The sequence below is a fragment of the Bombus impatiens genome, unplaced genomic scaffold, assembly GCF_000188095.3.
Source record: "Bombus impatiens unplaced genomic scaffold, BIMP_2.2 scf_0197, whole genome shotgun sequence".
In the NCBI taxonomy this organism is placed as follows: domain Eukaryota; kingdom Metazoa; phylum Arthropoda; class Insecta; order Hymenoptera; family Apidae; genus Bombus; species Bombus impatiens.
Window position 1 is genome coordinate 2,564,115 of NT_176616.1, and position 17,155 is coordinate 2,581,269.

Consider the following 17,155-nt stretch of genomic DNA (forward strand, 5'->3'; position numbering starts at 1 on the left):
GGGGCTGCCGTAAAAATGATTCACCGTCGAGGATCGCTCATCCCATTCTGTTCCTTAAATATTCAAAATATCGTGTCCCAGCGCTGATATATCGCGAGCATTTTCCTGGCACGCCGGCCGGGTTCTTGTGCTCCGCTTCCGTGTTATCGGCCCCCGGAAACCGCCTCCGGCGAGTGTCTACTCTAAAGACTCTACGCCGGATACTCGATTATTAATTGACAGAGAGGAACGTAACTGGCCCGCGAAAAATTCCCTTAAACTTATCTCGTTAATAATCCCATTACCGGGACACCGCTGGTACGCCTGGCTCCCAGATTAAGTCACTCGGATCCATGGGAAAACCTTACAAACAGGGGGACGAAATTAATCGCGAGTCACCCCGTTCGAGAACTTTGTTAGCTGTTCCGCGTTAAATTTGTACCGTGTCACATTGTTCCAGTTACGCTTCTTATATTTTTACTCGCGATTTCTCCCAAGACAAAACATCACGGAGAAAAAGGAGATTAACGTTAGAAACGCTAGAGTTTCCGTTTTCTGCTGCCTCGTATCTTACAAATTATGGATAGACAAGGATTTGCCGTTATTTTAAACGAACGCAAGACAAACGCAAGTTCGACTAATCAATCGATGAATCAAAATGGCAAAGAATACCAGGAATTACTAATCTGCGATTAATGTAATACTTTATTGTTCGATAGATATGCGGATTTAAAGGTTGAAACTGAAACGATAAGCCGAGAATAGGAAAATCGTTGGACAATAGACGCGATATCGGGCAATAAATAATGGTAAAACGAGGGGTGGATGTATTAAGGCAACGATTGGCGGCGACGTCTGACGTGCTCCAAGCACCGGAAGCATCCTTTCGCCAGACAATCCCACGGTGGCCGATTCACAATGGCCGTCGTTCGATTAAGCGGCCTCGCTCTCTGTGCTTGAAAATGAGGTCGAACACGAAGGCCGAGAAACGAAGTTCGCGGCTCCATTTCCGTTTGCAGCGGTAAATCAAAGCGCTTTTAAAATTGTTGAGCCTTCCTTTCCCCTTGCCTCTCTGCCTCTCTTTTTCCTATTTCTTCGCGAGGAAACCGCGTCGCAAGATCAAGGAGCGCATTAGTTGCATTTGACGTAGAGCGTCAGCTGCGTGTGCACGCTGCACGTGCAACCGTCTTTGCACCGTCTCTCGTTGTCCTTGTCGTGGCTGTAACGTGCCTGTTGCACGGACCACGCAAAAGTAGAGACGAAACGAAGGGTACAAAGAAACAGCGAGGAAAAAGAAAGAAGGGAAAGATACGAAAGCGTAGCGCGAGGAAATCGCGGGACGTAAGAACGAGGTCTCTTACCGGACTCCTCTTTTCGTCTCCCTTTCTACTCCCATTGATTTTATTTTCATTCCTGTTCGAAGAAAGGCATCCCGTTGCATCTCTCGGTGCACGATGATTTATACGCGGAAGATCCACCTACGTAAGTTATGGCCCACCCTTGTCGCAATCGCGCAGCATCCTGATCCAATCGTAAATCTGACTACCACTGTACTCTGGAAGTGTGTATGCAGCCACGGGAGGACGGCTCTGTTATTGTTTTGATGGCGAAATAATCACGGGTCTAGAGAGGGCCCGCTATAATTAAACGGGAATTCGGTATCGAGGCAGGCCGAAGGAGCCACTTGGAAAATATTTAGTCGAGCTACGGTAATGTATAGCTGCCTCTGACTCTATTTCCAGTTCGCAATTTCCTTCGTTTTTGGTCCGCTGAATCTGCACCGCGTATTTCGTCGACGTAGATTGAACATTGTTTTAGTAATGGTCGTTCGGACCTGAGATATGAAAGCAAGTGATCGTTTGTCCGCTTCCACGTATCGAACGTGTACTTGCTTGATGATATTATTTGGTGTATTGATACGACGGTATAGTAATCTTTGTGGCTGGTTGGAATGTTTTACGACCATTTGCCTGAAAAAATGAATGTCGGATAGCGGAAAGAAAAAACGACGTTTTCTAACAGAAACCTGGAAGATTCGAGTCATTTGTTGCTATTTAGAAGTTGCTTCTTAAGAACTGCAGATCTGAAAAACGCTCTAAGCCTCGTACGTATCGATCAAAAGCGATACTCATCGCATTTCATATTTGACGTAGCAACGAGCAACAGCGTGGCTGGTGAATACCTGAACACGAAATACCAAAACGATTTCTCAGTAAGAGCTGCATAGCTAGCACGGCATGTATTTAATAAATCAATTTCACAAATCACGCACGAATCATCATCTTGACTGATCGTCGCGAATAAGAATAAGCCAGACTCGACTGCGCGTAATTCAAATACCATAGATCGTAGTATATGAAACGTTACGTCCTTTCTTTGACGTTTTACGTACTAATTCGAATAAGAAAAAAGTCGGTCGCGTTAATCGCAAGACAGACGCAGCAATTCAACGTGTACGAGGACGCGCAACGAGGATAACGAGCACGCCGGATAAAGAATTTAATTGAAAACTCAATTTCGATTATGATACTCGAAGTCCTTTGCACACGCGCAACCGTGACAAGAATTTAATTGTTGCGTAAAAATAGGAGCACTGCTTAACACGTTGTTCGGCGCGGCGTTGTCCGGCAGGCTTTTTAATTTAAATCGCGCTCGAAGTATCAATCGACACGGTTAACACTCGTGCGCTCGCGCATGTCCCCTATGGAAGCAACCTCCGCCATAGAATCGCATTTCCTGCTCTGTACAGCAATCGCTTCTTCTAAAGTGGAGAGGGCACCCGATGGAAACCAGAAATTCGTTTTTCAATCATCTCGGCTCTCAGCCACCAACGATCAATTGTACAGAGGGATTATATGGCTACAATTATTCGAGTACCAATCAATCTGCGAACAATACATCGTTTTTCTAAGAGACGCAATCGTTGGTTTACGAAAATTGCTCTTCGATCACCTTTGCCCTTGTCAAATCCACCTTTATCGTCTGCCAGATCCATTTTCATCGAATTACCACCGTACAGCTACAGTGTTCGCACGGTACAGCTTGAATCGTTGTCACTTCATTTACGATTTCATTTTATAGTAATAAAGGGAACAACTGATCGAAAAGCAACTTTATCATTTTACATATTTTTCCTTGCATTTACTTCCAAGCCTACTACAAGCCGACTAATTTTAGTTTCCGATAGACGTACTTTTATCTAGTAGCAACACGCCAATGATAACAAATACGATATTCGTTTTAGATTCGTTCAAAGAATTATTAAGGTATTAAAGAATTTTTAGATAGTTGAACGAATGAAAGAAGTCTTCGTGTAATCTGCAAATTTTTATCTATAAGCATACATAGCTTGATAGAACGTATTGATAAATGTGATTTACAGAGAGGTAAACATAAAATACTTACATGAGTCAGAGTTGATCCGCTCTTGCCCATCCAAGAGTTAATTAAAACCGGTCAACATAGTCTGCTGTAACCACACAATTTCTACGGGTAGAACCATATTTACCGATTCACAGAAACCATTCCGCTCGAAACGGTGAACAGTGGTATGAAAACCTCGTTCTTCAACCACCTTGGTTCTCGTCAGCAGCACCTGCAACCCCACTGGTTTGCATCGCATGCATACTCATTACCGTTAGATTACCAGCGTGCCCGTAACTATGGCTGCTGAACGGAACGAGAAACAGACAGAAAGAGAAAGAGAGAAAGAGAGAGAGAGAGAAGCGAACCTGACGCACTGTACCACCTGACGGTGTGGCCTTCGCGAGACAAAACCTCTTTTCACAGTTAACCCCCTGGGCCACGCAAAGAATGTTTAATATCAGATTTCATACGGGATGCACGGGAAACGGTAGACGGTTTGTCGGAGGCGACAGGAGAGGGCAGAACGCTTGCCAGACCATGTAAAAGCCGATATCAAACGCGACGACAGCTTTGTTTCGTGCGGTATAATCCTGCCAGGAACCCACGGAATACGGGTTTGCTCGTTGGCGCGAGTGGAAAAAGCTTGGTGAATCGAGATAGAGAAGGCTTCACCTGTGAAACCTCGGTGAACCTCGCTACCCACTTCTGCGAGTCAATCTTCCGTCCTTTCCTTTTTTTCTTCTTTTCCTTTATCACGCCGTTAACCTCGAACCGTTTTTGCTGCTCCGCCCGACGGCTCTGCTACGTCGCACGAATGTCTGGCAAGATCTTATTTAACGAAACAAACCGCGGAGATAGAATTCAGCAGCGAGCGAGGGCTGGAAAAAAAAATTTCCCCACAATGAGACGAGAGAGAGAGAGAGAGAAATAGCAAGTTTTATCAATAGCCCGTTTTAATTAATTAGCGTCGCGCGCCATTTCGTTAATTTCACGGTAATCTTCCCGCTGAATCATACGGGACGTTCTTAATATAGAAAGTTTCGGAATATACGTTTCTGTTCATAAGTCACTGAATATTTTTTGACATTACGTAATTTCAACGTAGTAAAGATTATTTGATAATGCAAAATCGTGTATATTTTAATTTGACTAACTTATCATTTAACTAATTTAATTTAACTACAGAGAAACTTTTTCTTCTCGACGCGTAGGTCCCGCGTTTGGCAATTGGGCGGCAGAAACTAATTTCGTACAACCCGCACAACCGTCTTTTCGCGGTGCTTGAATTATTCGAGCGTCGTGCAACCGAGATAAAGGGACCACGAGTTAACCAGCGAGAAACACGTGTGTGTCGCGTCTCGTGTCGAAAAAATTCGCTCAGGACTCGTACGCCGCGTTTAGTTGCTTGTGACAGCGTGTAACGTGACTCTGTCGCGCCTTTCGCGGCAAAACAGCTTGTTGAAATATTTTTCTTCCGACGATTTCCCTCTTTCAAGACGAAGTTTCGTCGTTTCCCGAATTCTAGAGTAGCCGACGAATATTAAAAATCTCTCCTCGGAGATACGTAAATGAAATATACCTACAGCTGAGGAACGAAGAGGTAATCGGACAATCGGATCACTCAGTGCCGTTGCAATAAAGCAAATGGAGAACTTGACGGTATACTGCGCGCTTTTTTTCATCAAAACGCATATAGGTTGATTATGCGGTCTATATGCGCTCAAGTATCTTCCTTCCGTTTAATGATTCCGCGTTTACCCGTTGGTTCGTACGATAATGTTTTTCTGCCCCAAATGCTCGCGGCCGACGAACCTCTGTAGTAGGCGCTACATTACGCATGGTGTAATCCCATAGAAAAGATAAACCCCTTTCCCCTGAACTCTCTCGGAACGAACAGGATTTTCATACCACGGAACACGAAGGAGATAAAATAACGTTGAAGCAAAATGTTGCTCCATTTTCCCGATATTTTTAGTGCCTTGGTTTTGTATAATTTCCACGATAATATCGGATAGCGAACGAGAAACTCGTTTAATTTCATAGTCGTCGAACCACGAGTAACCCTGTGCCGGTGATTGTTTTCACGCAGATGTGGCTCACGGTAACTTCACGCCAGAGGAAGCACCGACAACCGAGTCACCTATTCAGAGCGACGTCTTCGTGGAGAAAAACGGTGCCGCGGAGGGTGAACTTCCGGTCTCGACTGCGAAGCACGACGACCCGACGTACATGGCGGTCGTGATCGGCGTGCTAACCGCCGTGATCCTTCTGCTCGCCGTTGCGATATTTCTCATCGTCTCCAGGCACAGGCAACGAAAGTGTTTCGCCAGTCCTATGACTGGAAAGGCACCATCCCATCTTGGATCTACCTGCGCTACGGTCGAGAAAGGAGCCGCACTCATGGCGTACACTTTGGAGGATGATGAAAGGTATTCGATGAATGAAGATTATACAATCGGGGGCAAAAGTAAGTGGACAGCTGATAGAAATAGATATCAACGAAGTTTTGTTTAGTACGGCTTGTTTACGCATAAATACAAATATTGATTTCAATTGTCTGGTACATAATACGTGTACTATAAGAATATATAATGGATGAAAATAATCTGCACGGTATTGGTATTAGTTCGATTAAACTTCAGCAATCTTCCACTGCCTGTCCATTTATTTTTGTCTTCGACTTTATTAAAAAACGACAAAGCGAAATTTGAAAATTTTAGACGTTTCTTTGATTGGAGGACGATTTGTAGAAGAACAAATTTTTATAGGCTCATGGGAAATTTGTAGGTTCAAAGATGCATAGAATACACGTAATATGTAAAAATGTATTTAATATTTAATAGGTAAAACAATTTTCTATCTACATTTAGGTAAATTTGATTCGATTAGATTTAATTTTTTCCATTTCTTACTTTAACATGAATTTGCTTAAATATTCACAGTGTAGTAATTCATCGGTTGACAAAATTTGCCAAAGCTGGATTAGGTATTTGAAAGAATAAATAGAAAAGATGACTATTATAAATCGTTGAGGATTACGTAGACAAACAAAGATATTTTATTTATTACCATTGTTTAGTTACAATAACTCGAAATATTCGTTGGAAATATTCGTTGGAAATATTTCGTGCAAATATTTGAAATCAAATGATAACGGTACGATACAATACTGGCACCGCGACACTCGGTTACGGTGAAAGGAAACGGTGTGGACACAAAGGATTTGCGGCTTTCGCTGTTATAGTAAATATTACTACTAATAATATTAGCTTTCGTGATAGGCCTACGGTTTCGCGTCGATTTCGCGTCTACCTTGTGCAAACACCACGGTTTACCGATTTTAGTACCTTGCTTAGGTTCCGATGAAACGATGTTTGCCAACTGTCGGCATAAAATGGTTGCAAAACAGCTATATCCGATATATGTATGGTTATCGTCGCGAGACGAAAGAAATACGTTAAAACGATTTATATTTTCACGAATGATATTTAAAGTACAATTTAATCTCAATGCATCTAAACATTTAAAAACGAAATTGTGAAGGCATACAAACAAATTACTCTGCATATCATACACATCTATAACACAGTATAAATTCGATCTAAGAAATTTAAAATTACAAAGATTTCCAGATAAATAGAATTCCAGTAGCATTCCAATACATCTAAAAAATTAAAAAAAAAAGAATAGGAAGATACTCAAATAAATCACTCTATACGTCATACGCATTTGCAATAGGCTATAAATCCAAAATATCCAAGAAATGTAAGAAAAATAATCAGAAAAATTTTAAATAAATCCCTCTCTATATTATACTCTTAAAAACTCCTTCAATTAGCGAGGAATACTTTTAAGATTCTTATTCTGCGAATTATGAAAGCAACCTACTTGATTATAAAGATGTTCTAATAACGTGGAATTCCGCAACATCCTTTTCCAACTTTACAACCATTCACAGTACTCCATGACGGCGGAAGCCACCTTCCAATAAACTTTCCATCCGTCGTGCTCGTTAGTAGATGTCCAATAACGGACATCCTCGGGCAATATATCGAGTTTGTATGGCACGAATGTCTCCAGACGAGATCCTCGAGCCACGTCGTAACTCGGACGCGACCTACACGTTTCAACATTGATCTTCAACCTTGGCTCCGCTTTGTGCAACCTAATATTGCCGTTCGAAGAATGTCCTAAAAGAGAACCGTATAGACGAGTGCTTCAAGTGCACGTACGAACGTTTTACCACCCTTTGACGAATATCTGACGTGCACTTAAGTTGAACGGCGAAACTCGCCGAGTAAAAAGTATCCACTCGAAAAACGATGCACTTTCGTCGCTACAAAAGACGCTTTAAAGCCGGCTTTCCAGTCGCGCTGTTCTCTTTAACGGTCCATCCTCTTCGGCTAATGGTTGTCGTACAGCTTAAAAAATACCGTCACTCTTTAGCGACGATTCAAAGGTCACAATCGTGAGTTTGCGAGTTTTATTAAATTCTATCAGAGAATCTGGGTCTAGCCTAATTTCGTACATACATACGTAGATACATATTTCGTTTGAAAGACTCTTCGTTGGAACAGTGGAATACGCTGGAACTCCATTTATCTGAACTTGTGGCGGGACAAATAGTTTATATGTATAATTGGAGTTTGTATAAAATAGGTTATCACTATTTACCGTTTCCCAATCATATAACAGGAACTCACGTTCAGATAAGTGAATTCAACTAGCAAAAGTTCAGTTAATCGGGCATTAACTACAATTTCGTCTGAGTAAATAGAGTTCTACTCTAAATGTACTTTTCCGAAATATTAAAAATACTTAAGATTCGTATTTATTTAGAAGATTCGGTGTTTAGAAGCATACAGATTATTCTTTGTCAAATTAAAGATTTCATCACACATACCATCTTTCTTCTCAACTCTTCCTTGTTGTTTAGCTAAAGCAAACCTTTAGCTAAAGCAAAGAAAAAAGCAAACCTTCCAACTGAACAAAATACTAGAATACAAATTCTAGTCGATTTCTCGACGGTGCAACCCTGTTTCCATTCTACGCTATCGGCACGGTGTCGGATAAACATAAAAGTACCAGACATTTTCACACCCTAGCGAATCCGAATTCTGCGTATTCCCGTAGCCACCTCCCATTCGCAGTCCCACACGATGCATCACCGAAACACAGGGAAATCCCACGATGGATAATCCGAGTGAAACGAGTGTCTCTGTTCTTTCTGTTCGTAAGGTACGCCGGTGGTTCGCTACCGACATTGCCGCGAGACTTAGGGAACCGTTTTCTGGACATCGTGAAACTCGACGACTATCAAGAACCCTACCAGGCCCTGAAGTACGCACCGTACTACAGCTACAGCACCGTCGTTATGGAGATGAAAGACATGATGCTGAACAACAAGGGCAGCAACATCAATCACTCAGGTATGCCGTGCTCCGTACACGGTCGCCCCGCGTTGTTTTGCGTGCATACATACATACGTACGCGTACGACGCGCGTGCACACACGCGTATCAACCGTATATTTATACGCTGGCGCACGTTGGTCCCTGTGCTCGCTACGAGCTACCGCTGCTACGCGTACGTATGTACCAAACAACAAAGCATTCGCCTGACCGCAATCAATACACTGTCCCCCTGCACTCTCTTCTCCCTACCCTCCCCCTGTTCCGCGCCCGTTCCTCCTTTGCTATATCATCCACAGCGGTGTACGCGAATGGTGCAGTTGACACATCGTACGATTATGCGGTACCGGAACTCGGCACGGTGCCCCTGCTCAACCAGGACAGCACAGGACGCGGGCCTGCCGTTTCCAGCGGCACCAGCGACCAGGACAGCATCTTCTCCAAGACCTCTTCGCGTGGCAACAAGACAGAAAACAAAAAGGTACGAATCATCCTTACTTTGGTACGAGTTGCAACGGGCAGCAGTTCGATTCGAGTGCAGTCGCGTCGCGTTAAATGGATGACGCCTGGCTCTACGAGATGTTGAAATTCAATTCGTAGGAAAGTGTCTAATCCTGTATCCATGTCGGTGTCCGTGAACAAATCATAGATCGCGTTCGATAGTAGCGTCGACGCATTTCCCAGCGGGCATTGTTCATTCGAGAGATGATATATTAACGCGTTAACCGCGGAGATGAGATTGCGATGGTTCAGTGTGAGTGAATTTTTTTATTTCTTAACACGCTGAGTGCTAATGACGCCGACGTGGTGTCGCTCGTCTTCTGGAGCAGCCAGGTCATGACACCACTGTGGAATTATCCGCACTCAACGTTTTAAAGGATCTGTTCACGACACGTCTGGTTGTACACTGCTCGCGAGTTGTTCGCAAGTTCCAACGTAAACACAATGCATTTATTCGCGATAAGAATGCCAACAACTCGCTACCTGGTGGCGAACAATTTTATGCGAAGCCCCGGCATAACGTTGCTTTCGTAAAATAAACAAATGTATGTATCTGACTCGCAATCAATGGAGAAGAAATATACTCGCAATTCCCTATGCCTCCTTCGATAATTGGCCAGATAGTATACCTACTCAGAACCAGTTAACGCAATACCACTGCATTTGTACGATTTCTGTCTGAGTTTATCGAGGTGTTTTATGAGATGATTATTCTCCCGATGGAACTAGTTGCTCGTAATTTTTATTACGAGTATTTTATTCGAAATTAACAAGGGAAATTCGAGCACGCCTGTAGCCGAGTTAGAGGAAATAAAAGTTGAATACAACGTCGGAGTGAATACCGTAATTTATTACTTAGGAGATAATCTGGAACGTAACGTGTATTTGCAAACATTTTCATAATGTACGTTAAAACTACTCTCCGAATGGGTCGGATCTTTGATATGCAAACTCTAATTCGATTTCGCAACGCGAAGATATGCAAAATGGCGTACGGGGAGACGAGCGGGGTGGGACTGAATAGGTAGAACGCGTATCGGGACCGATAAAACGGCGTCCGGACGACGAAGGAAATAATCGTAACGTTCGATCGCGAACAAAGTAAACGAAAATCGACGCGCAAAAATTCAACTACGTTATCGCTGGATCTATAAATAATAGCCACCCTTGCTCAAATGTACTTGTATTTCTGCAGTAACCATTAAACGTGCACTCTATTCGTCGAGGGAAAGTTCGCAATTAATAATTTAAATCAATATGGCGGAACGAGTGCAGACCATTTGGGGTAGATATACCTCCCGTGGGTACAGTATAACGTAGCTCGTATCCGGAATACCAGAACGCCGGAACGTGAGGGCGGATGAAGAGAGAAAAGAGTAAAAAAGCGGAGGAGCTACGCACCGTCGACGTCAAACGCGCGAGACGTTCCCCAGGGCTCTCTTTTGGCATAAAAAATCACCGAATCGCGACTAAAGGTCAATACGAATACTTTCGATCGATACCGCGGGCTTTTTATCGGATTAGATAATAATTCGTGTAACCAATGCAATAGATGTTACAGATGCAAAATACGCTCCATTGAATCTGGCCGTTAACAGATTTGTTTCGTCGATATTAGTTTTAACTGGTTGAGATAATTTAATTATACGTATTTTGAATATAGATCGAGCAAAACCAATACAGTCGCGTTACGTAAAACTAACAACTGAAAGATTTTTAGATAATACCTCGCTCTGATATATACCATTATTTCTGGAATTAATCCTTAATAATCCTTTGACGAAACTAGCTTCAATCAGTTTTAATTGTGACCGTAATACTGACATTGTATCGATTACCAATTCGGATGATTGATCTTCAGTTTTCCATACTATCCTTCAAAAATTTGCTAGATTTTCCAACATTTGATCGAACCAAACCATCCAATATCTATCGTACGATACAATAAAAGTAATAAACGTTGTATCGACCATTTTGCATAAACATCAAGACACCGAGCACGATGGATAACGTTGTTTACGCATAACAAGTAACGCAAAAGGTATGCACGCTGGCAAACAAATAAAGTATCGCGCGCATTCAGGAACGTTTCCGCTCAATCTGCAGAATCATTCGATTGATCGGTTTGTCGACGTATAAACGAACTGCCGTCAACGGGCTGCGTCGAACCCTTTCGCGAATACCCTCGGAGCAACCCTCGTGGAATGTATCATCATTACGCGGTCCGGTGGCTTCCGGGCCAGTTCGCTCTGTTAATTGCGGAGAGAAAGCGCGTCGTGTAATCACGTTTGCAATCCTATCTCCCTTCTGCCACCCTCTGTCGTTCTAGCCCTCTCTCTCTCTCTCTCTATCTCTATCTTTCTCTCGCTCTCTCTCTCTCTGACTCTCTTCCTCTCCCCAACTTTCTCCCCCTTTTTTTCTCTTTCACGTTTTCGCGTGCTCAACCCATCCCCCAATTTCCGTCGACTCGCGTGCCGACATCGCAGAAATATTACACATAGGGGGTGGTTGATTCGGCAACCTGCGCCTAAATCGGCGCCTACCCGCCGCGATCTGTTGGAATAAAAATACGCCGCGGCAAATTTGTAGCATGCCGGTGATTTATTTTCTGCAACGCGTACGCCGAATACACACCGTGCCAACCGACGGAACGACGTATTTTTCGAGAATACCGATCTCGTGTTCGCGCGCCCCGTTTCATCGAGCACCCAGTCATCCATCCCCTGTACAACCAACATCTTTGCCCGCCACAGAGTGAAAAGGAATGGATCGATCCGACAGCTGAATACGAATCTGGGTCTTTCGTTCGTCGTGTGAGTTACCTGTCCATTGAACTTCTTTGAATTTTCTATAAGCTTTATGTTTGGCGACGTTATGAATCGCTACCTGTGAAGGTGTACGAATTTTACCTGTAAAGGCTCTTAAAGTCAGAAGTGATAGATCGTAGATGGCAAGATTTCTTTCTGACGCGAAGACGCAACACCGACTATAGGACGGAACGATTGCAGTGCGATCGCCACGATTTCCACGGTATGTAGACAGATTGATTCGAACACAATGCTCCCAAAGTGGTCGTCTACGTCGAGACGTCTGCGCGTGATTGACAGACGACAGCGCCACTCGAAACAGTCAAAACATTTCGGGGTGGCTCGTCGAGCCTGGCCTTGACGCATCGTAGCGACGCCAATCATTGTCCCCGCGCGATCCGTCATTAGACCCAAACGGCCGTCCTCCGAAAACATCGCGCCAGGGGTTATCGGTGGCTCGATGCAGTTTTACAATGGGACGTGTCGAATGTTATACCCGTCACGTTCGACTGGTCCTTTCGACGCGATCTCTGCTCCCCTTTTTTTTCTCCCTCTCTCTCTGTCTCTCTCTTTCTCTAACTCTCTCTCTCTCTCTCTCTTTCTCTCTCTCTCTCCCTCATCTCCCACGTTTTATTTCACGTCGGTAACAATGAACGTTTTAACGTAAAATTGAGAGTATCGATGTGACGAACGAGTGTATGCAATTCCCGATCATAGACATATGGAAATTATTCGAAAAATAGATTTTTAGTCGACAGGAAGCTTTCGAGGGATGTCAAATGGATGAAATCGACGATGAACGAGATATTTTATACAGAGAGAGAGATATATAGGCTCCGATTTATAGAGATAATTTTGCCACTTAAATTATTGTATAAGTCTGTCGGGTTTGTAATACATCACAGGTAATTTACTGGCGCGGGAAATGACGAATAATTCATCCGCTGACCGGCCCCCATGAAACCCTTGTGTTACCGCGGTTAGCGTGATCATAGATCGTTGATTATCGATCGATACCACGAACGATGCATTGTTCTTTCGTTGTTTCAGTCGCCGACTCAACAGGAGGTACTTTCGGCCCTGAAGAGACGTCTGGAGCAGACAAGCGTCCCGCTCTTCCCACGGCATCGCCTCCGCATGCTCTCGAAACTTGCCGAAGGGGCCTTCGGAACGGTAACGACATTGTTATTACGTACCAACCACATATCTATTTTAAATTAGACACGCGAATTGGACGCCACGATCGACGATTCGTCACGTCCACTTCAATAACGAATTACCCCCGTGTTAGGATTTGCTTTATTATCCTCTTCGCATTGAAACGTAGATACTTTGTTCATTTTGATCTCGATCTTGTACGATAAGCTTCCTCTTGGTCGGTCTTCACGAGACTGGATATAGGGATGCATGAATGAGCAATCAATTAAACTGAAAATATATGCAGAATATCATTTGTAGGTTGTAAATAAAATGGAATAATTTTTGATACTTTGTTTATGAAATATAGATATTACGACGACATATACGCAAATAAATAACGTTCCATCGATAATTTTCGTTTGCTTTCTTGATCGTGATCCATTTGTTGCAGGAAAATCGTATTATTTTCATTTTCATCTCCATTTGGAGTTTCTAAATTTTTAATTCCTCATTTTCCATAAATTCTCTTTAACTTTAACCCGCGTTCAGAATATTAAATGGCAAGAATATTTATCTATACTTTATTATTTATCTAGGAAAACAGAACTCTTTAATTAAACTTCTTACACACTTCCATCTCCTTCCTTTTCTTCTGCTTCAAAATTAGATCCAAAGAATGTCCTCGTCATTCGTTCGATTGAAATTTCCTTTACGAAGTTCTCTTATTTATCCCTTTGGACTTCGTAACGAAAATATAATTAAAGCGGAGTTCTATTAAAGGAAAACCGGATAAGAGGAAATCCTATTACCTTCTATCAGCGCAATTCCGAAAGAAGACAGTTAGAGACATTTTATCCAAAAAAAAAAAAAAAAAACAAATATATCCCTACATCGTATAACATCAAGTTGCTTCTGAACGTCACATAATCGCCCCATATCATTCGCGTTCATCACAGAATCACGAAATTAGCGATCTCGCGTTTTCCAATGCTATTGTATAGTACGTCATATCATCGGGGCGGCGCTGTAACCTCAGACCTAACCTCTCTATGCGATTCCCGCAACATTATCATAATACACTGGCTGTTTATAAAGTGTCGCTTTACCCCGCTAATACAGACCAACGGAAACACCTACTGAAATACCATCGAGCCACACAGGGTTAAATTACAAACGGCCGATATTACGAACGAACCGGATGTTGCGTTGGTAGCACTGCTCGCGCAACCAATCGACAACAACGAGCGACAGAGGCATCGTGACGGGTATTCCCAGCCGTCGATTTTGCATGAATTCGGGAATACGCGCGATACACGTCTAGCTTTCCTTGCACGGTGGTGGTTAAACGACAACCAGAGAACACCGTAGCGACGAGAGAAACCGAGAGTAGAGCCAGTGAGAGAGAAATCAATCCGTTTGTTGACCGTACACGGACAATTCGCCACTGGCTACGCGCAACAATACGTCGATTAACGAAGTGTCCACCCTGTTATTCTTCCCGTCACAATAGCGCCTCGTCTAGCTCGTCGAGGATAATCAGTTTCGAATGCGTTAGAGCGGCTAATAATTCCCTTTTGTTTCCTATCCGGCCGCTGGCACACCGTTAATGACCGGGCCAAGAGAGATGCTTCTCTCCCGTTCGAGTTTCGGCCGTGTCAGCCGGCCGCTGCATCTACATGCACGCGATCGCTTTGACTTCGAAATCTCGACCGCGGATCAAGCGCGGAATTAATCGTTGTTCGCTCTACATAGGATAATGGTGTCGGTTACCATCAGAAAATTACTAATTTCCCAGCTGGATTTCGATGTATATCGTATGTGGCAGCGACAATGCTCCAATGTTGATTGTTTAACCCATTCGCTTTTACTAAAATACAGCCTAATCCTGTATCTACGATTGCTGTTCTAACGAACGGCCTACTACTTTGTAGAATCGCGGGATGAATTTTGTTGACACGCTTAAAGCATGAAGACGCGGGAATCGCGTCGGTACCGTTACTTGGTTAATTGCGTCGACGTAATTCGCACGTCGATAGCAGAGAATGTGTTGGGCTTGATGCGAACGATGTCGTAGCAGTGACGCTGTGCCATTATGTAAATTCAAAGTCGACTGGTATGTTCGTAGTGATAAGCTTTCCTGTTTTTGAATATGAAACCCGTACTTTTCTCTCTCTCTCTCTCTCTTCCGATAAATACAATTTCGATATTGTTAACTCCATATCGCTGCGAACCTGTCAATTAATGTATTTCTAATAACGCGATGCACGCAAACATACAGTATCGCTGTTGAAAATGTAAAGTTGAATCGCGCGATGTCACCGCTACGAAACTGAAACGATATCGTATCGCTCGTGTGTATCGAACCTTATCTGACTTCCGGTGTCTGACTGGCCGCTATCGACGGTCATCTTCCACAAACGTGGCGGCGAGTATAACCGTTCCGGTGAAAGTTTCGCGATAAATTCGCCGTACGACGAATAATCTAATTCAGGGATCATCCATTCTCGTTAGACGAATTTATAGCTCTAACGAGCAGCTCGCGATACCCAGACATTTTATTTTGTAATAAGCGGTCGGCACCGGGAGTATTCTTCTTCATAGCTGACCGATCCCAAACGAAAACGATTCCCGTGTAAAATGTAAACAAATTATGCCCATAAAGGTGTACGTGGCGGAAGCAGAAGGGATCCCGGAATACGGAACGACGACCACCGTTGGCAAGCGTCTCGTCGCCGTCAAATTTTTACTGCCGGAAGCCAGCGAGAAAGAAAAGTGAGTATAGAAAAGTTGCGCGCATCGCTCGCACGTAATTTGCATTCCGTTTCGCCGTTACAACGAGCTCGATCGAGCCATTGCTCCGCATCTTCTTGTCCCGCTTTTCTCGACGTCAGGGCGATAAACATTTTACAACCGCGGAAGAACGGCCTCGGTTACGCGAGACCTGATTTTACGCAAGATTTCTTCTTCTATTCAACCAAGGCCGTACTTTCCAAAGAGTCAACTGATCACCGGGAAAGATGTTGGTGATAAGAAAGATGAAAGATCGGCTAATTTTTTATATTTAATTTATCCTGCCTCGGTAGTACAAGATAGCGGTAGATTTAATATGACGAGAATTCGAAGTTTTCAAAATACCGATTTTTATTTATTAATTACCATGAAAAATGGCAGCAAATTCTTGAAATAGCGGGTATTGCAATATTACCAATATCTTCGAAGGAATAGAAAAAGCAAAAAGCGGAGGAGAAAAATAGAAAGAGAAGAAATAGAAGGAAACGTAAAACAGGACAGAGTGTTAAAGCGGAAGGGAAAGGAGAAGGATAACGTTTATCCCAAGATTCAAGTAGAAATAGCCCAATACTTCCCTGACGTAAGACGTTATTGCCCTATCTTTCAACTATCCAGTTGGAAAACCTGATTAAAAAGAAACCCTGATTACCTACCTTAAATGTTTCGTTAAAATCGGCAATCCAAAGTAGAAGTCCTCTGCTTACAAGCAACAGTAGTCGTTATAACAAAAAGACGCTTCTAACACTTCTCGCATAGAAAATAATGACTAGTACCTATCTACAAAATCTCTCTCAAACCCATTCAAAAGTATTGCGATTAAAACCAAAAAAGAAACATAAATGACACCGTTCGAGGAAACGGCGTCCTCGATACCGATGCTACCTGCAAGATACACAATGGCTGGCGAGCATAACGCAACGAAATCGGGTCTATTTCGCTAGCAGCACCGTACACAGGAGCAACGTAGGTCGTGATACAAACCGATTGCGAATGCATCGAGCGATCGCCATCCCCGGAATAGCTGCCCTGTGCATAAAATTCATAGCATTGCTGGCTCTTCCCAAATGTGTCCCGGTTTTTCTTTTCCTCCGAAACCGGGGCCACCGGTTCTCTCTGCCCCTCTCCTCCTGGTTCTAGCGGTCGCATCGTGGCCGTGTCGTTT

General features: G+C 43.3%; 1 protein-coding gene across 1 annotated transcript in view; it reads left to right on the forward strand.

Annotated features, from left to right (window-relative positions):
• The window catches only part of LOC100745935 (discoidin domain-containing receptor 2-like), a 92,877-nt gene that overhangs the window by 57,744 nt on the left and 17,978 nt on the right, over positions 1–17,155 (forward strand). The window contains exons 7-11 of the mRNA XM_012382802.3: positions 5,435–5,774; positions 8,584–8,774; positions 9,055–9,236; positions 13,114–13,236; positions 15,866–15,975. Coding sequence (XP_012238225.1) covers positions 5,435–5,774; positions 8,584–8,774; positions 9,055–9,236; positions 13,114–13,236; positions 15,866–15,975 — 946 coding nt within the window. The remainder of the gene's footprint in view (positions 1–5,434; positions 5,775–8,583; positions 8,775–9,054; positions 9,237–13,113; positions 13,237–15,865; positions 15,976–17,155) is intronic.